The following is a 27,595-nucleotide window of genomic DNA, read 5'->3' as shown; positions in this document are numbered from 1 at the left end:
TGTGTGGGGGAGAGCTCTGATTGATATTCATTCGGGATCAAACAGCCTCTCATTTCCATATAATAATTGTGGTGGAAAGAGATCCCTCCTTTCCTCTCTCTGCGTTCTCTCTCTTTCTTGTTCTCTTTCCTTCCTGTATTCTTCCTCCCATCTTTCCTGTCTCCTTTTCTTTGAAAAGACAGGGATGTCCTTACCTTTTTCTCTATCTCTCTCCCCCTCCCCCTCTTCCTTTTTCTTTCTTCCTCCCTCTATGTCACTCTCTTTCCCTCATCTTCCCCCAATCTCTCTCTCTCTCTCTCTCTCTCTCTCTCTCTCTCTCTCTCTCTCTCTCTCTCTCTCTCTCTCTCGTCTTTGGATGTCCTACGTTGCTGCTGTTGTTTCTTTCAAATCGAATGCCGTCATCTTCAGTTTTGTTTGTTGTGTATTTATGCAGTGTGCATGAGTGTGCATGTGAATGGGTGCACCGGAGCCAAGTCGATGGGTCATGTTGTGCTGTGACTAAGCAGAGTCTTTGTATCATTGCACTCGGTGACACCTCGACTGAAAACGTTGCCGCGCTGCGTATCTCATCATCTAATGGAGGATGTGTAGGTTTCAGGGCTGTCGTTCACAGCCAAAGTCACACCGGGATCATTGGAGTGGTAATCAGAGGCGCACAGGTCTTTGTGTCATCCATCGTTTGAAACCAAACCGCCGATGTCGCTCTACCACTCAGGGAACTTCTGCCAAATGGTGTTTTAACACCCTGTCATCTTGCTTGTGATGGTGTGTGTGATCCATTGATAAAGACAGGCCATGGGAAAGGGTCCCAGGCTTTCATTCTTTCTTTTTTCTTTCTATCTCCGGCTTTCTTGTGTACGTTTCTTTCCTTCTCGATGATAAAGGTGTCGCCACACGGGTGTGATCATAATCTCGGCTCTCTGTGTCAATGGGCCATCAGGCCAATAAATCCCACTCTGCCGCTCATTGGTTAATCAATGGGCTGCTGTGTCACGGTGCGCCCGCGTGTTTACGGTATCCATGGTAACGGAGCTGCGATCGCTGTCTTTACCTTGAAGGTGTTTGCATGAAAGACTCCCGGGGGCTTTGGGGTGGGGGGAGTCCTCTTCATTGTTGTTATTGAAGGATTGATCAAATGTCCTCTGTGTGCTATATCCCATCCCAAACACTACGGCTGTGTAATCAGTCTTTCGATCTTCCCTTTCAATCTGCATTCTTTCCTTCCTGCGTTTGCTATTTGACTTGGGGGATGGTGCACGGTGTATTATATTGTTAAAAATATTTCCCTCTTGAAGGATGGTAATAGAATGAACCGGATTGGACTGAATTCATCAGCCGTTGTATGTGTGTGTGTTTCTGTGTGTGTTTGTGTGTGTGGAATGGTACAGGGTTAATATTGACGCAGTCCTAGACCTTCGATCTATCAGTGCCACGACCTTTGACCCAGAGGAGCCTGTAAATTGGCCATTAGACGTCCGGCCCAGAGGCTATGCTGTGGTTCACAGCAGACTCTCACTTTGTGGATGTGACGCCACGTTTGAAGAACCAGGGAGGGAGGAGGGCCACTCATGACTGAACAACACACGTTTTATACGGTGTGGCTGTGCTGACGTATCTATCACACCCATAAACACAGGTCGATACAGCTTCTCATGAAAAAAAGGCCACGTATTCGTGGACACAGACTCACACACAGAAATGAACCCACACATCTGACACAGGCACGACACATACAAACGTGCCCTGGCATTCCGGGCTTAATGTCCAGTAGTGGTGGGGGACACTTTGTATGGGGCGTACACGTGCGGCCGTGTAGGACAACAACAGACCTGAGAGGGCAGCAGAGCAGATAAGAGGCATGGGCCCGGCCACGGGCGGCCCAGATAAACAGGACATTAAGAGCCGAATAATGGAGATATGCAGGGGAAGCGGGTCAGGGAGGGCGAGAGAGAGAGAGAGAGAGAGAGGGAGGGCGAGAGAGGGCGAGAGAGACAGAGAGAGACAGAGAGAGACCGCTCCTGTGTGTGATGAACGGCAGGGAGGTAGCAGGGAGACGCGGGGGACGATGAATCCCAGCCAGGAAGGCCATTAACGCTGTCCACGCCCCAGCCCCTCTCTGGCTCTTGAGTCACCGGGTCCACGCTGAACACCGCTCCAAGAGAACCAGACGTAAACAACATACACATACTGTTGATGTTCTGTTGCTCAGCGCTGGATTGATTATGCAGAGGAGAGGATGGAGAGAGTAACACGTACCTGGGACTATACCGATTTCATCTGATTCGTCTGAATCTCGATACGTTTGTTTGTTTTCAGTTTTAACAGTAAAGTTTAAAGTAATGTCCAGCGTGGCAATTGAATGAATGTGCAATCGTGGTTGATGAACACTTTGAGGATCATGCCACTCAGGACAGCAGCATAATGGGTAGCAGAGGGTGTTGTCGTGAAGTCATCTTTGTCAGATCAGACCGGTAGATGCTGGTCTATGAACGGAGAGAGGTGTGTAACGGGGGGTGGGGGGGAGAGGAGCGAACCGGAGCAGAAAGCTCTCACTCTTCCTGATCGCTCTTAAGGCGAGTGCTTGCAGACTGCCAAGGTCTAAAGAGAGAAGGAACGAGTCCACTTTTAGGTGGATTGGTTTGGTGGTGCCAGTCAAAATCAATCAATGTCTGAAACTGATCTGGCTGGGAGTTTCTAAGAAGACCCAAGTGTACGTTCTGTTCCCATTAACTCCCAACATCCACGCGTGATTGATGGATGGATTTTTGTTTGTTTCCCTGGCGACGGCCACCCTTCTGTAAAGCATTCAGGAATGACGCTGCCCTCCAGACTAGACCATTGGTACCAGTGTATTGAATACAACATATTCATAGTGCAACCTCAATTCATGTCTCTCGGTCATACACAAACCAGCAGGCATGTCAACCACACGCAGAGCAGCAGCTTCCAGCTGGTTGATATAACAAGGGGTGAGGTTTGTTGCTCAGGGCCACATCAGCAGAAGATACCAGGGGTCGAACCGTCAACCCCACTGGCTGGCAGGCCCTCTGCTTAACCTTGGAGTTACTGCTGGCTTCAGTGACGATTGCGCTCCTTCAAATGAACCATCTAAACATAACAAAAGTCCTGAACTCTGATTAGCCCAATATCTCGGGCAGTGGGTTCAATTGCCCACGGCTCAGGCGGGACCAACAGTAGATCAGTTGGAAGAGGCAGTCGTTTGGTTTGGAAAAATCCACTGTTGGGGAACAAATGCAGAAATCATACTTAAATGCATGCATGCGCACACACACACACACACATAGTGGAGTAATATAGTACCGTCAACCAGCCATGTTTTTCACTTCAATTCACAGCACTGCACGTGACCGAGCACATGGACACAAACTAGGGGCACATTAACATCCCCCCCTCCCCCCAGCCCACACACACACACACACACACACACACACACACACACACACACACACACACACACACACACACACACACACACACACACACACACACACACACACACACACACACACACACACCAAATAGAAACATGCATTTTCCTTCCTTGGGGGAAACACCAGCTGGGGCCTGGTATGGAGTAACCATGGCAACTGCATCTATAGGTGTGGCATTGCTGAATGTGCACTTAAGGAGCGGAGTGTGTGGGGGTGTTGGGATGGCCAAGGTTTTTGTGTGTGTGTGTGTGTGTGTGTGTGTGTGTGTGTGTGTGTGTGTGTGTGTGTGTGTGTGTGTGTGTGTGTGTGTGTGTGTGTGTGTGTGTGTGTGTGTGTGTGTGTGTGTGTGTGTGTGTGTGTGTGAGTGAGATGCATGCATACACTTCACTAAAATCAGTGCCCCAACCAATCATTGGCCTGATTCCAGCGAACCGGGCAGTCCCCTGGGGGACCAGATGACCCCCTAACACTGTGTGTCTGCTGCACGCACGCAAACGCATGTGTGTTGTCGTGGTGACCGATTACCTTTGATTGACGTTGTTGATGACTTCATCTAAATGCAAAAAAAAATAGTGGCGTGATGTATGGAGACACACATGGGACGTGTGTGTGTGTGTGTGTGTGTGTGTGTGTGTGTGTGTGTGTGTGTGTGTGTGTGTGTGTGTGTGTGTGTGTGTGTGTGTGTGTGTGTGTGTGTGTGTAAAAAATATAATAATGTAATCAAAATACAAGTTCATCTTTATATCCAAGGTACACATTTTGTATCTCAAAAACTGCTTGTAGACAACTCCCTTAGGCCTGTGTCTGCGAAACTGTATGGGAAGTAAATGTTTACCTCTCTTACAGTGTGCATGTCTGTGTGTGCGTGGGCCTGTGTGTGTGTGTGTGTGCGTGCCTGTAGGCCTGTTTAGAGGACCCCAGGGGTTCTGGAGACTGGGGAGATCAGGCAGTCAGTAGACAGTTTAGTAGTCAGGCTTCATTAAAATCTTCTCTTGGTGTTTGTAGCTGTGTTTGTGGGAGTAGATATATGAACATGTGCTGTTGTTGTTTGTGTGTGTGTATGTGTGTGTGCCTGTCTGTCTTTCTGTCTTCAGAAAGAATGTGTGCTTAACTGTTTTTGTGTGTGTGTGTGTGCGCGTGCGTGCCGCGTGCGTGTGTGTGTGTGTGCGTGTGTGTATATACATTTCTGTTTATATACTGTTTATGTCTGTCTTATGGTCTTCCTAGAGTGTGTATGTGGGTGGTTGTGTGTGTGTGTGTGTGTGTGTGTGTGTCAGTTTGACATGTTGCAGTGATTACAGACTTCCTTTTTTGCCACCATAGCTGTCATGCGTGCAGACAGTGCTGTCACAGTACACACACACACACACACACACACACACACACACACACACACACACACACACACACACACACACACACACACACACACACACACACACACACACACACACACACACACACACACACACACACACACACACACACACACACACACACACACACACACACACACACACACACACACACACACACACACACACACACACACACACACACACACACACACACACACACACACACACACACACACACACACAGAGAGAGAGAGAGAGAACTGCGGGAATAGCAATAGCAGGACTGAAATGGAGATAAGATATAAATATTTTTATGTTTCGTCCAAATCACCACCTTTTCTTCTGTTCTCCAAAGAAAAGAAGAGAGCCCAACTGAAAGTGAGATGAAACGTGAAACAAGGTTTGAAATGTAATCATCCTACTGGTCTACTGGATGGGCTGCAGAAGGAGAGATGAGAGGGGTAGCTCAAAGGGAACCTGCTCCATAAGAAATAATAAGGGGAGATGGAGGAAGATGCTCATAGTGTAATATATAATATGTAATGTTTTTCGTGTAAAGAAAAGCCCCCGTCAGAGAGGAGGAACAGAGAGATGTTCTCCATGGAGAGAGGATGTGGAGTAATAGAAGAACAGACACGGGGAGAGAGAGGGGGAACTAGAGAGAGCCATGGGGAATGAGTGCTGTGTGTCACATTCTGTCCAACACCTGTCACTCAGAGCACGGTGGGTTTTTAGAGACCAAACAGACTGTATATGTGTGTTGGCGTGTGCATGCATGTGCAAATGTGTTGCCAAGGAAGTGCATGTTATATGTATATACTGGCATGTTCTGTAAAGAAATGCCCCATGTGTGCATGCTTATGGCGTGTGCTTTGTTTCTTTCTGTATTTGTTTCTTTCGTTCTTTCTTTTTGATTTTCTTACTTTCGCCTTTCGCTCCTGCTTTATTTCTTTCTTTCATTCAAAATTTTCTCAGAATAAAGAACTGCAAAACCTCTATCAATTTTTCTTATTGGAAACATGGATATTTTTTATGGAAAATTATATTGATGCGCGTCTGTGTGGGTGTATCGTTATGGGAGGTGCCTCTTTATGTTAATATCAATGCTGCAGCTTCCCCCCCAGTGGGGAGGCACGAGCTCTGATATCCATGAGGAGCACATTGTGAAGGTAGCCGGGCCATGCAGGGGATTACACTGGTCTGGAGTGCCTCTCATATCAACCACATCGCGTGTGTGTGTGTGTGTGTGTGTGTGTGTGTGTGTGTGTGTGTGTGTGTGTGTGTGTGTGTGTGTGTGTGTGTGTGTGTGTGTGTGTGTGTGTGTGTGTGTGTGTGTGTGTGTGTGTGTGTGTGTGTGTGTGGAGATATGAGGATTAAAGGGTCTTTAGGCACGGGTCATGCTTTCTAAACACCTAAAAGGTAACGTCTCGTGGAGAGTCACGCTAGGCATTGGGGGAATAGAGCCTAGCCCGAAAGAAAGCAGATTAAGGGATGATACTAGGGGTGGGTGTGTATGTGTGTGTGTGTATGTGTGTGTGAGACAACAGCGGGGCTGATGTACCCCTTAATACCAGCACGCACACATGGGTCGTTGCTGTGGCAACCGGATGTAGGGTCAGCCTATATCCGTTGTGACGGATCGCACATGGACGTTCAGAACAGAATCACTGGCACAGAATCACTCCTACTTCTTTGTTTTTCAGGGCTCAACAGGGGTTGGCTTTTAGATTCTGAATACTGCATTATTTTGCAATGATTATGCATCTTATTAAGTTCTTTTTTTTTTTTTTTTTTTTTGATGTCCCGGATGAATTTTCTTGTTGCTTTGTTGTGGATCTATTTGTTTTCCCTAATGAAATAGTTACCAATACGTCAAACGCAAAAATAAATAGAATAATGATTGATAAAAAACATTATGAAGCGTTATGTTCTCCAGAAATATGAGCAAAAAACCAAGGAAGACACGTGCAAACACACGTGCATGTCTAGAGGAAAAAAACATAAAGGATTTATCTATCTCTGACCCTGCCCTATTTCTATTTTGGCTGGGGGAGGGCGTCCATCTTAGATTTCTGTTGGTAATTTTAAATGATTTGGCTGTCAGAGCTGAGTCGGCAGTGCCGTGCTGAAGCTATAAGGCAGAAGCCTCTGATAGGCCGGCAGTAAGGAAGTGGGAGTGAACGTTTGGCTGTGTGAATTAGGTGATGGATCATGCTGGGGTACTGTCTGTGACCCTCACGCTCTCTTTCTCTTGCCCTCTTTGTCATACACACACACACACACACACACACACTCCTAACCCACATAGCTGAATAGGCCCCCCCAACCACTGTTCTAAACCATACACCCCATTCTAGTAATGAATATAGACCCCTCCCCCTGCCATAGCATCCCCTCAGCCCCCAGCCCCCAGAGATGGACTTAAAAAGAGCTAGCCATCCAGACATTTGGACTCACAAGCACACACACAGACACACACACACACTCAATCCATCTTGTTATTTTTTTGTGCCTCAGTTGCCTAATTACCAAAACTCTTATCTCTAAATGCGCTACGTTGGCCCGCCTGCCTGCCTGCCTGCCAGACTGCCTGCCTGCCTGCCAGACTGCCTGACTGCCTGCCTCTGTCTGCCTGACTGCCTGCCTCTGTCTGCCTGCCTGTCTGTCGGCCTGTCTGTCTGTTTGCCTGTTTTCTGCATGTCTCTCTCTCCCTGTCTGTATGACTGTGCCCCTCCTCTTGGAGTAGCACAGTAGTCGCAGCCCCAGCAGTGTAATTACAGGGGAGCTGAACTCTGACTGCCGTGTAAAGTATGGGAGGCTCAACCACACATGATAGGCCAACATGCCAACTCACGCAATGATATGTTGCTATAGCAACAGAAGCTGCAGTGCATGGCGGGGGGGGGGGGGGGGGCATATAAATGACATAGTATGTCATTGTAATAATATAGATTGTCTCGTATAATTTTTCCTTTGTCTCTCGCTCTCTCTCTGTCTTGCTCTCTCTCTCGGTCTCTCTCTCGATCTCGATACGTTGTACACGCACTGCAATGCAAACATTGTTGATATTTATTGGGAATTAAAGCTGTTCCTCCCTGTATCTCTGCTCCTTACCCCCCTCCCTCTCTCTATAACCCGGTACTCTAACTATAATTATTTAGCTTTTTGCAGCGCACTCCCAGCCTAAACGGCCAATTTACCTAAAAATACCCCCGCAATAAAAACCACAACATATTGTTCCACTCCCACAACCATCAAGGCTGTTTCCCCGCCGCCGTCCCAGAGAACGGGAGCAAAACTGTTTGTTCTGCAGCACCACAGGCAACCAAACAACATTACATTTGATGAAAAACAACTAAAACCTCTGCAGCGAGGTCTCTGTAAAAGACACAGCGACCAGTTCGGTCCCCAGGACATACCCGTCCAACTCGGTCCAGCTGGGAGGAAGAGGGGGGGGGGGACATGTTTGAAAAGGATTCTGTACCTTTTGGCCCACAGACAACACTTCCTACGCAGGTGTTGTGCCGTATTAAAAAGTGGTTTCTACGTTTTTTCCCCAGCTGATATAACCTTTGCAGCTTCTGTTTGCCGGGGGGTCGTTGAAGATGTGACAAACCCTGGGCGATTTCGAAGCGGACGAACTGTCTTGAACGCCCACCTTGGCCCGTTGCTCCGTAGGCCTCTTTGGGTCACGCCGTTCCGTCAAGGACTAGCCAGACATACGGGAGGAAGTGCCTAAAGACAGGTTCATCTTTATTTTCCTGCGTTGAGCCGGCTGCGGTGCTGTTTATCTGCCTTCCGCCCTCGCTCCCGCCTCGTCAAAGTCCGCCCAGCTCTGTTTTGATGTCAGCGAATTCCCTGAACCATATCGTAAAATGAGTCCCATTGACATTTCAATTTGCTGCCGTACCCCATCACACAACGCTCACATGCACACCCACGCAGACACACACACACACACACACACACACACACACACACACACACACACACACACACACACACGCACATCAACAAAGAAACACAGATGCACTTGGACACGCACACACATCGTGTGCACCAATTTGATTGCGGAGCATCCATGGCAGGCAGAGATCGTGGATTTCCTCAGAGGCAAGAAAAGCAATAACAGCACACTTGACCTCTGCTCTTTTATTGGGTTGCTCTCCTTCACACTCACACCCACAAACAGATACACACACACACACACACACACACACACACACACACACACACACACACACACACACACACACACACACACACACACACACACACACACACACACACGTGTGTGTGTGTGTGTGTGTCATACCCTCCCTTCCTTAGGGAGGATGGGGGTGGAGAGGGAAGGTTTGGGAGGGGGGGATAGGAAGGAAAAGTACAAAAAGGATGAGAGGAGAGTGGAAGGATAGGGACTTGATAATCTCATCTGTGCAGGAGAGAGGGGAGAGAGGGAAAGAGTCACAGTCGGGGAGAGAGATGAATCGAGCGAGAGAAAGAGAGAGGGGGAGAGAGGGAGAGAGAGGCAGAAATGGACAGGGAGAGAGGGAGACCAAGAGAGCGAGAGTGTCTTGTACTGACCTGAGGGCAAAGGAATTGATTGTGTGTCTGTCCCCCCGCCACACCCACAATCACACCCTCACACATTGAGATAAACTCACACACACAATCTTACAGTCTGAAGTGTGGTACCTAGTGAAGGGAAGGAGGAGGCGACGGGGAGGAACAGGCTAACCGGGTCAGGCAGGCTCATCTGACAGGAAGAGAGACAGCGTGTGAGCCACATCAGCCTGGTTGTTTACCCAGTGTTTGGGTCTCTAGCCACTTTTGTCAACACATTAGATGAGTTCTGATCCCTACTTTTTGCAGGCTTGCTTAGTCATGGGTTTTGTGTGTTGTGTGTGTGTGTGTGTGTGTGTGTGTGTGTGTGTGTGTGTGTGTGTGTGTGTGTGTGTGTGTGTGCGCGCATGTTCCCATTTTGCCATATCTTTGATCTTCTCCAAATTCCCTGTCTTTCCCAGCGCATCTCTGTGACTTTGTGTGTGTTTATGTGTGTGTATGTTTTTCTGTGTGTGTCTGTTACTGTGGGTGTGTATGAGTGTTTGTGTGGGTGTTTGTGTTCTTGTGATTCTGTGTGTCTGTGTGCAAGGAGTGTTCTCCCAGTGTCTGAGAAGTAGAACTGGCAGTAGCAGCGTGTGTTTTAGTGGGAGGATGCGCCCCATGCATCTCAGTGTCAACACGAATCACAGGCTTAGAGACACCTGGGGAGAGGAGGCTAGTGCTAAATGAACCGACCATCCCTCGCAATGCATGTCTTTCTTTATTTTCTTTAGTATAGTTGTCGCTAAACATCAAAATCATATTTTCTTTCCTGCAGCTCGCTGCCAAGCACAATTGGCTGCCGTGCATCACCCAAGTGGGTGCTACATATTGGTGGTGGTTAGTGAGGTCCCCCCTTCACTTTAGGCGTCTTTGAGTGTTATTAATTATTATTATTATTCATGTTTAACCTCTGTTTTCCTTTTATTCCTAGTCTGTTTTACATAGTTTTGAATGATGACTATATGCTCTGTAAGGTGACCTTGGGTGTCTTGAAAGGCGCCTCTAAATTAAATGTATTATTATTATTATTATTATTAATTGCATTTAGGGCTCAGAATGGGCTGTCGATGAAGCGACCGGTCGTTCGTTTGTTGATTGTGGTTGTGAGGATCTGTTAATCATTACAGTGATTATGTCAAATACCAAATTTTTGACTGCTGCATATTTTTCGGAAAGGCTTTATTCTTCCGTGTCCCAATCTATACAAGATCCAATCTTCAGCTCCTGTTGGATGCTTGAGACATCACTTTGTATTCAATGAATCAGAAAAACACAATGAAATGTTTCAGCCGGTAACATGCGTGTCGAAAGCCAGATGTTCAAGTATGCATAATTAGTGTGTATTTGTGTGTGTGTGCATGTGTGTGGGTATTTAATAGCAGATTACAACAATGATTTATTTTTTGGATTCAATCAAGTCAGATGGGTTGGGGGTTTGGGAGGTAATTGTGTGTGTGTGTGTGTGTGTGTGTGTGTGTGTGTGTGTGTGTGTGTGTGTGTGTGTGTGTGTGTGTGTGTGTGTGTGTGTGTGTGTGTGTGTGTGCACTTGTGTATCTCACTGCACAAAAATATACTTCCCTGCCGTTATACCTTCTGTCACACTGCAATGTGTTCCGATTACCTGTACCTGTCTATGTGCGTGTGTGTCTGTGTATGTGTGTGTGTGTGTGGATGCGTGTGTTTATGGAATGTTAAGACCTAAAAGGTGCAACAACCATTTTTTGTTTTTGTTTGTGTGTGTACATATGAATCCTGCATGAAAATGTAATTGACCTGAAGGCAATGACAGCATGCTGTAAATTATCCTTTACATAGCAGACGGCTGCCATGAACAACAGGCCGTTGCTATCGACTCAGTTCCCCAACCGTAGAATTTAACAAACAGATTTTCTTGCTGAAGTAATAAAATATTTTTTTGTTGTCTCGCGTCATTCACCCTGTCTGAGCTAATTTTGCAATAACGACTGCATCAATCATACCCATCAAACATGCAGCCATCAGTTTAGTGTTCATTGAGCTTTCCTATTTGGTAAACTCCCTCAGTTATTGCTGGGCTATAGTAAGTGATTCACTTGTATACTGGAAGGAGACTCAATCCACTGCAAGCATTTAGATAAGTAGCCTTTAAGCCATTCATCCTAAATCCTTTACCCCAAAGTAAGTCCCAAAACAGCTGTAATCTAATAAAGCTATGCATGAGCATAGACCTCACCTCAGACAGGGTTCGCTTAACTTAGTTCCTAGAACTCCCATTCATCTCCCTGACCGTGTTGTTCTACTTCCACTGTTTGAGTAGTTATACAAGGCTCAAGTAACAGGCTAATGACCCAGAACGTATTGGTTTCAAATTGATCGTAGAAGTAGAAGAATATCTGAATCTGGATCTTGTGCCTCAATATCAATACTCAACAAAACCTTCACACGCTTGTGCGATGATGGTCTGTTTATGGAATTATTATGACTGCTACTTCTACTAGTGCATTGGAGTTGTGTACCGCTGGTGTACTGATGAGTGTGTTGTGTGTTTATGACCTAGTTCTCCAAAGAAAAGTACCTGCTGGAGTCTCCACCGGAGAAGCTGGGCAAGGAGCTGGAGGAGGAGCTGAGGCTGAGTCCTTCTGACATCAGGAGCCACGGCTGGTACCACGGACACATCCCCCGAGAGGTACACACACACACACACACACACTGAGAGGTATAAACACACAGATATACACTGAGAGGTACACACACTCGGGTAGCACCGATACTGATACCAGTACTCGGACTCGGGCCCGATACTGTGCTCATGTACTTGTAAAACTTCTCAGATGCAACCACCCGATACCCCTTCCCACACGACGTAATGTAACGTTGACGAGTCAGTGAACCCAAAACGTTCATTTTTCTCGTGGTCATTTGTCCTCGTCAACATTGAAATCGAGGCCATTTTAACCCCGTTTCTGAATTGAATCCCCAATTTAGAGTAAAAAGGGGCACCGGTGGGGCGGTGTGTGTGTGGACGTGTGGAGCTCTGCTAACCCTGCTTGAGCAGCTGTTGACTGCGGCACCCGAGAGAAAGTGTTTATATATATATATATATATATTCTACACCGCTACGGTGTTTGGATGGTGAAGCTCCGCCTGAGCATCGATTTATTGAAGACTCGTGTCCGAGGGTTAGGCTTCACATATGGTTTAACACTACATGGGAGTGGATGGTGAAGCTCCCTGATTTATTCAATGCCCGTGTCCAGACCCGTGGGCTGCCTGGACACATATTGTATAACCCTATGGTTTGCGGGGATGGTGAAGTTCCCATCGCTCTGAGAAGCGACTTATTTAATATCCCCGTCCGAGGGTTATGAACAACAGACACCTATAGGATATCGCGAGGGTGTGGGGCGCATTTCATATGCAACATTGCTTATTATCAGGCACAACGAAGGTACTTAAAAATTGCCGGGCCGTAACCACAGCGATACGGCGATTACAGTTAATAAATCACGCCCCCCTCTAGGACAGAGGGGCCGTGTTATTTTAACTGTAATGGTATTATTAAGTACTCATATCGGTACTCGTTATCGGCGAGTACCCAAATGTAAGTACTTGTACTTACATTGCGGAATCAGCGCATCCCTAACACACACACATACATTCAGTGAGAGGTACACACATACACAAACGCACACAGATACACACACACACATAAATCCCCTAGAGAGGTACACAAGCAAACACAATCACAACAATACCCTATGAGCACACGCACACACACACACACACACACACACACACACACACACACACACACCCTAAGAGGAACACAGACACACACACATACACACCCACATAGCCCAAGAGGTACACACACAGACAAACAACATCTCTCTTTATCTCTTTCATCCCCCCTCAATTTCGCATGCAATATAAGATTATTTATTATGTAAAGAATTGAAATCTTTAACGGTAAAAATTGCTACTAAGAGTCACTAAGAATGTGAAGTTAAAAATAGGACATGAGCATTGTGCCCGGGCACCCTACACATCACAAGATAAGGAAAAACGACCAAAAAGGGTTGCATCATCATATCTGGGCGAGTAGTTACATAAATTGGAAAAGGATTCAAAGATAATAAAAGGTGGAGAAATACATCTCTGGGCAGATTTATCTTGCTGCATAATCACAGACGACATCTTAATCACCGGAAACACCATTAAGACATAATGACAGGTCCCCAGGCCTCACTGAAGACATGACTGCAGCCTTCTATTTCATGCCCCAGCCGCTCTAGATGGAGCGTTTCACCCACTTATCTAAGCCACAACTCAAAGCAGCTACTGTATTTAATATCCATTGTTATAAAAATCCATTTTCTGGGACAAAACTGTACCTAGATAGACAGCCCAAGTGTCACTACCGGTTATTGTGGCTCGCAAACAACATGGCTATCAGTGGGTGGGGATCCCATTTCGTTCTTCAACGCCTGGCGGAACATTTCAAAGACTGAAGAGTAGTGGGAGTATAGCTTTGAGCATGTGAAACACGGATGGGTAAGAGTCCCTTCCTCGCTGTTGCATTGATTGCATGTTGCTCAGACTGTGGGGAACAATTTAACCTTAGAGTGGAGGAGTCGGCTGTGGACTACTGTAAACTGTCCCAAAGTCATGTCTAGATGGATTGATGGAGCAGCACTGTAAGCCTGCTGGAGACCTCTTAGTTCGTTCTGAGCTGGGCTGGTGTCTACCTCGTATAAAGGGCCTGGATTTAGAATTAATACTGCACCACCGGATCGGGCCTTGATATTAATTAGGTTGCTAATGCCACATGGGATTGAATGTCTGCATAATTTGGTATGAGTGTTCAAACACGGTATTGCTTTATTTTGTTATCTCTGAAAACATGTACACTTTGGTCACACAAAGAGTCAGAGTCTTAGCCACGAGGTCACGGTCGTCACCACCAGTAAACGACATGACCCGAATGTGTCAGAGGTCAGCCCTTTACTGGAAAGTTGCCATGGATACTGCTGATGGACGATATAATGCAGACACACACCCTGATTAAAATGTAGTCTGATGTTTTGGAATCTGTGGTGGAAATTAGCTCAAGAGAATTTTAATAGCCAGCGAATTACAATAATGTATTCCAAAAAACCGACACAATCATCCAAAAATAAATTACCAGCGAAAACCGCTTGCGTATTTCTTCAACAACACTCACCCCGCGTGCGCACCACGGGTAAGATCTGACTCCACCAAACACGTCAGCGGCCGTCCTCCGACGCAAAGTTTTAGATTTCAAAACACGCGGTGAACATTAATAAATGAACGCCCGTCATCTGTCACGGCTCGGCGGATCGGAGGAGGCGGAAACGGTTGCAAAGCGTTCCCAGCTTGTGATTAGAAGGCACAGGAAGACTGGCAGCTAGGCAGTCAGACAGACAGACAGGCCAGCCCACCTGCGGTGTTGACACACGTGGGGTGGTGGAGATACAGCCATCTTGTCTTGTTCTTTATTATTCTGGATCCTCTTTCTCCGTCACTCCGCCTGTCTCCGTGTTTATGCAGAACAACCATCTGCGAGCGTTCCCTGGCGGCTCATCTGCATAACGTATTCATGTATTCATGGGTTTGCCCTGATGTAAACTTGGGGAACACCCACCCGTTACCCTTTACCCATACACACACAGATGTACGCACACTTCTGCACACGCATACACATACACACATACACACACAGCTGCCCACACATGCATACACATACACACACACACACACACACACACACACACACACACACATGAACGCACACACACATGCAGTTAGAGGTTGGGATGGACCCAATAGATTAAACACCTTAGTGTAATTTACAAGCCGTTTCACCACAAGCTTTCTTCCTGCATGTGTGAAATCAGCAGACACAAAATCTGTTTCCTTTTACCCCAGGAACTTTTGTTTACCATTGTGTATATACTGCCACCTGCTGGCCAGAATCTGCAAGTACAGAATGTATGGTTCCATGTCTAGATTCTCTCATGATCTGTTCCCCTGAAAGGGACAATGCAACTTGGTTTCAATTCATTATGAAAGACAAAGCCAATTACCTTTGTACGTGTTTTAATGTTTTACTGCATATCTAGCCCCAAATGAACGGGCGTTCAAAACATGTTTGGTTTAACAGAAAAATAAACTTGTAATAATACCCTATTATACCATATTATTTTTTGTGTGTTTGTGTGTGTCTGTGTGCCTGCGTGTGCTCGTGTGTGTGCGTGTGTGTGTGTGTGTGTGTGTGTGTGTGTGTGTGTGTGTGTGTGTGTGTGTGTGTGTCTGTGCCTGTGTGTGTGTGTGTGTGTGTGTGTGTGTGTGTGTGTGTGTGTGTGTGTGTGTGTGAGTGCAGGTGGCAGAGACTGTGGTGCAGCGTAACGGGGACTTCCTGGTGCGGGACTCCCTGACCAGCGTGGGGGACTACGTCCTGACCTGCCGCTGGGACAACGAGGTGCTCCACCTGAAGATCAGCAAGGTGCTGGTCAAGGCCAGTGAGACCAAGGTAGCCCTCTCTCTCTCTCCATCACCGCCGACATCACCTCCACACGCATGTCATCTACATCTGTATGTTGATAACAACCATGAGTAAAAGACATGATCAATATGGTTGATCAAGGATGTTCAGATGTTGCTTTCCTTGGTGCAGCTATTGTACGTATTCCATAATACATTTTCCCAGCCCTATTTTCCCATTTGGGATTAATAGAGTCTTATGGTCCATTTATAATCACAGAGAAGGAGAATGCTGGCACTGGAACGACTTGACAGCAAGAAATACACTGCTGGGATATGCGGTCAGCTGTTCATAAATAAAGAAAGCTTCTAGGGCTGAAGGATTTGTGGCTGGAAGCAGTATTTTCCCGTAATGAATTAGTTATTATAGCATGTGTGTAATTCTTGGCAGGAATGTGCTGTGTTAGAGTTGTTAAAATCATCCCAGCCTTGCACGAACGGATGCTTACTGGCAGCTGAGGAAATAGTTCTAAAGTTATAAAAATCCATTTTTTGGTGGGGATCAAAACGATGCCGTCTAAGCCCTTTGGATTTTGAGTCTGGGGTTGTATTCTGGTTTTACCCACCCCCCCTTCGTGGGGAAAAATGATATAGCTACACCTAGAGCTCCTACTCCAGCCACTAGAGGGTGCTAGAGAGAAAACGTACAGTGAACCTCACTGGACGTTTTCTCTCTAGCACCCTCTAGTGGCTGGTATGTTTTCCCTCCAGCATCCTCTAGCATCCGTGGCACGTTTTGTCTCGAGCATCCTTGGCTGAACCAATCTTCCCATCCGGTTCCCCTCCCCCCTCGCCCCTCCTGCAGGTCCAGTACATGCTGGAGGCTGGGGACGGCTTCGACTCGGTGCAGGAGCTGGTGCGCTTCTACGTGGGCCAGCGGCGGGCCGTGGTCCAGCCCGGCGGCGCCCACATCTACTGCCCCGTCAGCCGCACCCTGCCGCTGCGCTACCTGGAGGCCACCTTCGCCCTGGCCCACGGCAAGCACGCCCACTCGCCGGCCAGCCAGCGCGGCGGCGGCGGCGGCGCCCACATCAAGAGGCGGAGCGTCACCATGACGGACGGCCTGACCACCGAGAGGATGATCTCTCACAGGTGAGCACCGCAGTGTGTGTGTACGTGTGTGTGCGCGTGTGTGTATGGTTGTGTGCGCGTGTGTGCGGGCGTGTGTGTGTGTGCTGTGTGATACAATTGATGATCATGTTCTCATCGTCGACCCTCGACCCCTCGTCATCTCCTCATCAGTGATGGTTCTGCTTGACATACTGTACGTTCGTTCATATTCAGCGACCCAGACAGCCCCAGTCCAGTCGAAACCCCGGTGACAACGCCGGCTGAGCCGTTGCCTAAGCCCAGCCCGTGCAGGTGGTGTTTCCATGACGACGCCCATGATAACCCTGGGCCCCTTTTTGCTTCACTTCACGGCAGCGTGTTTCCCCCCCTGAATGTCACCGACACCAGTGTTACCAAACACACACACGGCCTCACAGCCATTTCCTCTCCCCCTTCCTCTTCTGTCACCTCACTACCTCTTGGTTAACTTTGTACACATTAATTCACAAGGAGCAGAAAGAAACATGTAAACAGAGGTAACAGGAGTTATTTGCACGGTGCTTTTGTGCTTTTGATTGGCCAATCACTGCTTTACAATAAACTTGTGGTTCGTAAAATTCAATTTGAGTCACTTCCCTGGAGAAATCTTTGAATTTCGTTTTGCTTTGACGGATGCCCTCAATTAGCAGTTAAATCAATTTGTTTTCTGGTAATTTCTTTCTGCTCCTGTACCTAATCACCAGACAAACACAAAACCCCAGACTCACCACTTCCAGACCAAAGTGTTTCCCCCTTCTCTTCATCCTCTCACCGCCCTTCTCTCCGTCACGCCCTCTAACCTCTTCCTATTCCTCCTCCCGCCCGTTTCCACTCTGCAGTACGACACTATTAACTCCGCCCCCGTCTCACGAGCTCCGCCCCTCTCTGCTCTGCCACGCCCCTTTCTCCGTGACACCCCCCCAGAGTGCTGCTCCTCCAGGGCCTAACCAGTGTTCTCTCCTCCGCAGCCCGTCCACCATCCACCACCACAAGGACGCCATGAGGAACTGTGCCATGAGCATGGACCAGATCCAGGAGTACCACTGCCCCCTGTCGCCGGTGGGGGAGACCCCGCTGTCCCCGGCCTACAGCGCCAGTGAGTGGGACCCAACGCAACCCATAGGCACACAGACTCAGACTCACGCTCTCTCTTGAATGTATAAAGAGTGGAAGTACATTTTTTAAATGGCTGTCTCCATTTCTCTCTCTTTCTCTCTATGTCTCTCTCCCTCTCTCTCTCTCTCTCTCTCTCTCTCTCTCTCTCTCTCTCTCTCTCTCTCTCTCTCTCTCTCTCTCTCTCTCTCTCTCTGTCTGTCTGTCTGTCTGTCTGTCTGTCTGTCTGTCTGTCTGTCTGTCTGTCTGTCTCTCTCTCTCTCTGCCTCTCTCTCTCTCTCTCTCTCTCTCTCTCTCTCTCTCTCTCTCCCCCGTCTCCCCCTCTGTCTCCCCCCCCCCCCCTCCACCAGTCACCAGACACAGAGCCCACTCCAGTGGGCGTGTCCTGGCCGTCATCCCGCCCTCCCCAGTGCTGCGGCGCTCCAGCGACCCTCAGCTCAGCCCCTCGGCCGACGGCAGCCCCCCCCCGGAGCTGCCCCCCCACCACACCTCCCACTCCGCCCACTCCTCCCCCGCCCACCGCGCCGCCTACCCGCCGCACCCCACCCAGGAGACGGGGGGCAGCTACTGTGACCTGCGCCCCTGCCCGGCGGGGGGCGGAGGAGGGTCCGGGGACGCTCCGCCCAAGCCCCCGGCCAAGGGCTATGTGGAGCGGCTGAAGCTGGAGGAGGGGGGGGCCGTGGAGGCCGGCCGGCAGGGGGGGGGGGGGGTTCAGCGCCCCGCACATGGAGACGGCGTCCTCCTTCAGACCGTCCAGGTACGCACACACGGAGACACACACACACACACACACACACACATGGAAACAAATACACACATCCAAACTAAAAGAAGCATGCGTGTATGCACGCATAAACACACACACGGATATAAAGACAGATGCATGCATGCACACAGATGGATACAGTGACACACACTCAAGGACTATTGTTTACAAGCATGAGTGTGTGTGTGTGTGTGTGTGTGTGTGTGTGTGTGTGTGTGTGTGTGTGTGTGTGTGTGTGTGTGTGTGTGTGTGTGTGTGTGTGTGTGTGTGTGTGTGTGTGTGTGTGTGTGCAGGTATGAGTCCAGCCTGATGCCCACTGAGAACAAGCCTCTGGAGATGTCGGTGCTGAAGAGAGTGAAGGAGCTGCTGGCCGAGGTGGACGCACGCACCGCAGCCCGACACATCACCCTGCTGGACTGCAAGGTACACACACACACACGCACACACACGCACACACACACAGAGCCGGCGCTGGCCGTTTCGGCGCCCTAGGCGACTTGTTTGTTGCATTGTCCTGCGTACTACGGCAACGGTTTCGGGCGCCCTGGCGATTGCTCCCGCGCCCCCTCCCTTCTCCGTTTGTTTCGTAGATTTTAATTGACTAATTAAGGGCGCCACCAGAGGGCGCCCCCAACGCATTTGCCGCCAGACACGCACACACACACACACACACACACACACACACACACACACACACACACACACACACACACACACACACACACACACACACACACACACACACACACTGCAGCCCGACACATCACCCTGCTGGACTGCAATGTGTATACACACACACACACACACACACATTCACACTCAAGCAAACACATAAACACGCACAAACACACCGCAGCCAGATGCATCACACTGCTGGATTGCAAGGGATACACACACACACAAATGCGCACACACACACACAACTATACACACACACACACAAAAGAAAGTCACGGGCAATCATTGACTCAATAGCAACACAAAGCAACTACAACATGCATGAGCTTAATAATATTACTACGGGGACACGCATGAACTCTTGAACTGCAAGACCAACCCCTGTTTACACAGTGCATGCAAATCAACCGCCATGATGTCATGGATTAAGACTACCCTCAGAATCCCTGATGTAATGGGTAGCCCAGGGACCATGATGTAATGGATGGCTCCGACACCATGATGTAACGCCGGTTCTCTGTCCGCGTAGGTTGCTAGGATACTCGGTGTCTCCGGTGATATGCAAAAGATGATGGGCGTGGCGTCTGGGCTGGAGCTGCTCACTCTGCCCCACGGACACCAGCTGAGACTGGACCTGCTGGAGAGGTACACACACACACACACACACACACACACACACACACACACACACACACACACACACACACACACAGACACAGACACAGACACACAGACACACACACACACTCAAACAAACCCTTTGACATGCCTCCGTGGCCGTGCCTGTCTCCTGGCCCTGCCGGCCCCCGCTCCCCCCCGGCCCCCCCAGGTTCTACACCATGTCCATCATGGTGGCGGTGGACCTGCTGGGCTGCACGGGCAGCACGGAGGAGCGCGCCGCCCTGCTGCACAAGACCATCCAGCTGGCGGCCGAGCTGAAGAGCAACCTGGGCAACATGTTCGGCTTCGCCGCCGTCATGAGGGCCCTGGAGATGCCCCAGGTGAGGAAGAGGAGGAGGAGGAGGAAGACATTCTGCCTCGTAGTCTGTTTTTCTTGGTCCACTAATGGCCCTTTGGCAGCAACCTTCGTCATCACCGTCCAGGTCGTCATCGTGTTCCTTCTCTCCGCCTCGCTCCAGATCTCTCGCTTGGAGCAGACGTGGGTGACCCTCCGCCAGAGGCACACGGAAGGGGCCATTTTGTACGAGAAGAAGCTCAAGCCATTCATGAAGAACATGAACGATTGCCAAGGTAGACCCCCTGCTCCCACACAGTTTTATTCATTCAACCCTCACTTTTTTTATCAGTCATTTCTTTTTTATTGTCTAAAGCTAGATCAAAGACATATCTCACGTGGTAGCACGTCTTCCGTATTTTTCTTCTTCTTCTGCGTTTTTAGTGCAACAGCATAAAAAGAATATTAAGATTTTGAAATAACGGATCAAAAATGAAAGGGCGACCCATTCATTAGAAGGACCATATCCTTCATGACAGGCAGAGACGTGTTTATGAGCCTAAGTGATTTATGTTGACGGGGCTTCTTTTGAATGGATTGGGTCTTAAAACCCCCCCAGAATGTAAAAAAGGTATAAGCCCCTTTCAGATGAAACAGTGTTAACAGCAGAAAGGTCTTGTGTCCCTCCAGAGAACAGCGCGCTGTCCAACACGGCCTTCCCCCACGTGGTGCCCGTCCTGTCCCTGCTGGAGCGCTCGGTCCCGGCCGGCGACGGCCCCGAGCCCTGGGAGAGCGTGGAGGCCGGCGTGGACGTGGTCATGTGCCACCTGGAGGCGGCCCGCGCCATCGCACACCACGGAGCGCTGTACAGGACCAACGCCGAGGCCCGGCTACAGGGTGAGGGGCCGGCGACACTTAAAGGGCCAGTGAACCCAAAGACCCGGTGGACCCGTGGGTCATGTGACCATGAACAGAGTAGTGCCAATAACAAGAGAGAAAACGGGTGTTACAAACCTATCTTTTTGCCAGTCTCCCCAAAACACTATTTGATAGTCCTACTCGGCTTCAAACACAGGAACAGCCGAATAGCCTGTTGGTATACTGGTAGTGTATTCTTTCACAATGCACGTGCAGAGCTCTGTCTGGGCAGCGGTTGATTGCGTCGTCTGAGGGAGGGCTAAGCCTCTTAGGTACTTGTAATGTCACGCCGTGGTGTGTGATGCATTTCATACACAACAGCGCTCATTAGAACGCTCTTACACAACGACGGTACTAAGTATCACTAAGTTGACGTTGGTCTTAACATACCCCCTGCCCTCCTAGAACTCTCCTCCCAAAATGTAATTGTGTGTGATAGTGTTCGAATTTGCAGTTGAAACAGTGGGTTCACTTGGCTCTTTAATAATTAATTCTCTTTTTATATGATTTTGAATAGAATATTGTGAATATGATATATTTTATGGGATTAATAATGAGTGTATTATTAAGTTCAGCCTTTTGGAATATGCAGTGTATAAAACGTATAATTTCACTCTGTATATGTTCATGGATGGCGATATCGGATGTGTGTGTGTGTGTGTGTGTGTGTGTGTTCTGTTATGTTCACTCTATTGATCGCACATTGGTTCTGTCTGGGGCCGTTTAGCGCGGTATTGAAAGCGTGTCAATATCTATTATGAGTTGCTCCTGCCCCGTCCTCTGCTCTCTTCCTCCATGACCTCAGACCCCCGGACCTTGACGGGCTCTCAGGGACGTTCCCGGGCGGTTTATTATTGCATGCAGATATGCTTTAGAGGGTTTTCTTGATTTTCCAATGTATTCCCAGAGAGCCGGCCTGAAAGGAGTAAAAATCCATGGGCTAATTAGAAAGTCAACAGGTCGATTAGAATATCAATATGAAACAGAGAAAGAGGCTGAGTGTGACGAATTGTTCTTTATTTCTTCTCATCACGTTGGCAATTTTTTATCTAAAGTACTACAGGTTACTTTTTAACTTTCTTCACTATTTAACCTTCGCTTCTCTCCCCTCCTCTCATCTCCTCCCCTTTCCTCTTCTACACCATCCTCTCCCCTCCTCTCCTCTCACCTGTCTTTCCTCTCCTTCTCTCCTCTCTTCTCCTCCCCATCTATCCTCTCCTCTCCTCTCCCCTCCTCCCCTCCTCTCCCCTCCTGCCCTCCCCTCCTCTCCTCTCCCCTCCTCTCCTCTCCCCTCCTCCCCTCCTCTCCTCTCCCCTCCTCCCCTCCTCTCCTCTCCCCTCCTCCTCTCCTCTCCCCTCCTCCTCTCCTCCTCTCCCCTCCTCCCCTCCTCTCCTCTCCCCTCCTCCCCTCCTCTCCTCTCCCCTCCTCCTCTCCCCTCCTCCCCTCCTCTCCTCTCCCCTCCTCCCCTCCTCTCCTCTCCCCTCCTCTCCTCCTCTCCCCTCCTCCTCTCCTCTCCTCTCCTCTCCTCTCCTCTCCTCTCCCCTCCTCTCCTCTCCCCTCCTCCTCTCCTCTCCTCTCCCCTCCTCCCCTCCTCTCCCCTCCTCCCCTCCTCTCCTCTCCCCTCCTCCCCTCCTCTCCTCTCCCCTCCTCCTCTCCTCTCCCCTCCTCCTCTCCTCTCCCCTCCTCCTCTCCTCTCCCCTCCTCCTCTCCTCTCCTCTCCCCTCCTCCTCTCCTCTCCCCTCCTCCCCTCCTCTCCTCTCCCCTCCTCCTCTCCTCTCCTCTCCCCTCCTCCCCTCCTCTCCTCTCCCCTCCTCCTCTCCTCTCCTCTCCCCTCCTCCCCTCCTCTCCCCTCCTCTCCTCTCCCCTCCTCCCCTCCTCTCCTCTCCCCTCCTCCTCTCCTCTCCCCTCCTCCTCTCCTCCTCTCCCCTCCTCCCCTCCTCTCCTCTCCCCTCCTCCTCTCCTCTCCTCTCCCCTCCTCCCCTCCTCTCCTCTCCCCTCCTCCTCTCCTCCTCTCCCCTCCTCCCCTCCTCTCCTCTCCCCTCCTCCCCTCCTCTCCTCTCCCCTCCTCTCCTCCTCTCCCCTCCTCCCGTCCCCTCCTCCCCGCTCCCCTCCCGTCCCCCCCTCCCCTCTCCTCTCCCCTCCCCTCCCCTCCCCTCCCCTCCCCTCATCCCCCCCCCCCTCCCCTCCCCTCCCCCTCCCCCTCTCCTCTCCTCAGGCTTCCAGGAGAGGCCTGATGTTCTGGAGATCTTCCAGACCGAGTTCCAGATGCGTCTGCTGTGGGGGAGCCGCGGCTCGGAGGGCAGCCAATCAGAGCGCTACGAGAAGTTTGACAAGGTCCTCACCGCCCTATCGCACAAGCTAGAGCCACCCGTACGGCAGAGCGAGCTATAGCACCTACCCACCACCACACCACGGCCCCCACGCCCCATCGCTATCAACACCCCCCCCCCCCCCCCATCTATACCCTATCAATCATTGTAGTAAGGTCCTGCTTTGCATTGCAGCAAATGATGCGGAAGAGTCCATGGTGAACACACGCGGGGGGAGGAGAACCAAGAGGCAGCTAAAAAAGTGACATTGTAGTGAGGACTCTGGGAAACGCAGCACGGGCCCCTGCTGTCCGCCTGGGGTTTCCCATCCAGGAATAACCCACTTTTTGTTCCACCATGCAAACTAAGACACGGGAGGGGGGACTGAGCGGAGAGGACTCAGGGGGACACGGGAGACCCCGAGAAGAAGGGCCCCCAAAGGGCTTTGCCGAGCTAGAGAGTTTTTGCCTTTTCGCCACAACAAACACACACCTTTTCCTTTGGATGACTGTGGTCACAGCAGCACTGTAGCAGAGACAATGGCGGTATCATTTCCAACATCACTCGTTTTAGGATGTCGTGTCGGTGACGCGTGTGTGCGTGTGTGTGCATGTGTGAGTGCATGTGTGTACATTCCTTTCTTTTTGTATGCATCATTCGGTGTTTTTCTTTGGGGTTATTTATATGTTTTCACAGGTAATACCGATACCGTGGGTCTGCTGGTTGTGCGCTCCAGGTAGCCAGGCCATTAATATCGTTCAGTCGAGTGTATCCGCCATTACAGAACTCATTACCTCCCAGTGAAACTGCATCAGGCATGCGTTCAACATGTATTATCCAGCATTGAGACATTTATAGAACTAATGCAGCAACTTCTAATACGAGGGCTTGTGCGTTTTGAGACTGAATATCCCGGAGGATCACGTGAGTTCACCTCTGTTGTAGCGGAAAAACAAAATGGAGTGATTCTGCGTTTGGTTTCAGCGGTTTGACGTTTGTGTTGCACACGCACTGTAGCCTAGCGATAGAGAGAGAGATACACGAGCACTGTTGATCGCGAGAATGTTTTGTTATATTGTTAAAGCAATATTTCACTTTCACATACAACCATTTAATCCTTGGGGATAATATGCTTGGTAATAAATGATTGACCTGGGTTATACAAAAAAATAAAATGGTGAAATGAATATCGTAACATTTACCCTCACTGTTGATAATAATAATAATCAGAACATATTACAGGTAAAATGTATGACACTGTACGCTAGTAATAAAGTGAAGTATACTCTTAAGTAATAAAATGAAGTTTACTCAATAGTCGCAAAGTGAAGTATTGCTTTATATGCATTGAGATGGGGGATGTTACTAACAGTGAACAAAGGACTCTTGATCACATTAATCGTTTTTTATTAATAATTCTGTTTTCATAATTTTTTTCTATCTCAAAATGTGAATGACAAGCATTACCCAAATATACAAAGTGAAAACCAGAGTTCAATCCAAAGCTGGAACATGAGTGTTGATTGATTGGCTGTGTCACATTTCCGATAAGGTGATAGAATGGATATGGCGATGTAATTGTATCATTATCAGTGTATTCAAGGTGATCAATGATTGACCAATAAGAATGCTGTACGTGTCTATGGGCCTGATTGTTTCAACCAATCAGGGAGGAGGGCTGCAACCCGTCTAGAGCAACGATTATTCTGCCTTTCTATACCGTACAGCTTCCACTTTTTATACCAAATTACTAATCAATAGTCTGATCAATAAGATCAACTCATTTCACTAGGTGTCATAATGATTTGCCTTTACATTAGTCATTTCACAATGTCTAGTTTTTGTCACTTCACAAGTGCGAATGTTCACCTAGATGCATGATGGAGAGTTCAACTCCAGCTTATCACTGCTGATTTACACTTCCACTTGTGATGTCACAAAGGGATATATTTAGATCCGTCCTGTAATGACTCATCACCATGACACCTCAGAGAAAGGTTACCTCTTACAGTAGATGCTGTTTAATAGGAACAGACTTTGTCTAAATGCTTGCATATTTGGAATTGTAAAACTGATTGGCTTTCACTGGCTTTAAATATTTAATTTATTTCCACCTGATGGAAACCGAGTTCTAGAACCTTCCAGGGGGGCTGTTTTTCAGCGGGAGAAAACGCAAACCATGTGAAATTGAAAATGATTGTGTACACAGGCAAACGCACACTAGTGTGTGTCAAGAGACCACTCAGATCCCTACTGGTTTAGGATCAAGGACAATAACAATGTAGACGATGATGATGAGGATGATGAAGGGTAAGATGGCGGTTATGATTTGTGGTACCTTCATGTGTCGTCTCAATGAATGCTGTACAGGAATGTTTTCATGATGTGTTTAATAACTTGCTGTACAGAGACGATCGTCTGGGATGAACCTGAACCGGAAAAAGGACAAAAAAGATTTGTGAATCGTTCCTTGATTTTATTGGAGTTTTTTTATGTACTGTACACAGCAGTCACCTCTTCTTTTTTTTATTAAAATGATTGCTTGTGTCAATGAGTTGGACTCCTTGTTCGGACTGAAGTGAACTTGTGCCCATGTAATAGCATGTAGGCCTACAAATACAACATTGCAATTGGAAGGTTATACAGGATCAGATATTGGAATAAGTTCATATTAAATAAAGTAATGCTTATTGGTGTGAAGTAATTATCAGGGTTGATTTGTCTATTTTCACTGTGTTTATTCCTTCACAGAAAATTAGACCGTAAAGACTTCGACTGGTATAGATTATCCAGTAGGGATAAACCGGTAGTGTCGAGCATGCGATGCATGACGGTGTCCATTGTGGGGTGCTGTTTTACCATAAGAACCAAGCACCTAAACGTAATTACAGACGGTCCAAATATTTCGTTATCGCGGTAATACTTATTTATAATCCTACATTTAAAATACAATCTTACATTCCATGAGTCTTATGTGTAATAGTCACCGCCGTTCAAACAGAAATGTAAGCATAATGCTAAGCTTACTCTAGAAAATAATATCAAAGACGATAACGGGCCTACTCATTTCTGTTGGGCTTTTCAGAAAGATATAAAGTGACAGATCAATATGTTTTGTAAGACTTCTATATAATTGAGAGGGAATTTGGTGTCACTGCAGTGAAATAAACGGAGCACAAGAGAGACACTAACAATTGCGAGAATATCAATTAAAGTTGAAAGGGACATTTTTTCTGTGTCATTTTATCTGCAGGTCTGTGGCTCTCAGACTCAGATCGGGCACCTGATGGGTCATGTTAATGTTGCTCCCAGACAATCCAGCAAGAGCCTTGAAAGTAATCAATACAATCTGAAAAAAATCCATTCTTAAGACAGTTGAGGGAGAGCCAAAGACTGAAGGGAATGTGAGAAGCACAGACATGTTAAGTCACATCGAGTGATTTTATTTATTCATTAATAGGAGCCTTTTTTCTATTTGAAAGTTATCTCATCTTGACTGGTAAAGCAAATTCGAGGTACTACCACCAGGTGGCGTGATCCCTCTTTGAGAAGGGTTTATAGGTTTATGCGGATCCTAATTTGTGTCCGTCTCAGGCAATGACACACTCCTTCAACGCTTCTACTGGTCTCAAATAAATGAACGTCATCCACCTGGTCCAAGACCGCTTTTACCTCCCCTACATGAGAGATTAGTCCCCCTGGTAAAAGACTATACTGGTCTTATATGAAGAGAGGGTTTCCAGAGGCACACCCATGGCCTAGCGTTTTTTTAAAGTTTGTTTACAAGTGAGATGATGGAGAACTCTGTT

General features: G+C 48.3%; 1 protein-coding gene across 1 annotated transcript; it reads left to right on the top strand.

The window, feature by feature from the left end:
• The first annotated feature begins 15,813 nt into the window (after positions 1 to 15,813).
• On the top strand, positions 15,814 to 26,340 carry sh2d3ca (SH2 domain containing 3Ca). Its single transcript, XM_060050241.1, is given in 11 exon segments — positions 15,814 to 15,947; positions 16,764 to 17,050; positions 18,016 to 18,143; positions 18,511 to 18,862; positions 18,864 to 18,917; positions 19,220 to 19,349; positions 20,134 to 20,249; positions 20,434 to 20,605; positions 20,744 to 20,855; positions 21,250 to 21,456; positions 23,693 to 26,340. Coding segments are annotated over 10 exon segments (1,725 nt in total). The 5' UTR covers positions 15,814 to 15,947; positions 16,764 to 16,772; the 3' UTR covers positions 23,869 to 26,340.
• The last annotated feature ends 1,255 nt before the right edge of the window (positions 26,341 to 27,595 follow it).

Source organism: Gadus macrocephalus, chromosome 4 (genome assembly GCF_031168955.1).
Source record: "Gadus macrocephalus chromosome 4, ASM3116895v1".
In the NCBI taxonomy this organism is placed as follows: domain Eukaryota; kingdom Metazoa; phylum Chordata; class Actinopteri; order Gadiformes; family Gadidae; genus Gadus; species Gadus macrocephalus.
This window is presented reverse-complemented; position numbering and strand designations above follow the sequence as displayed.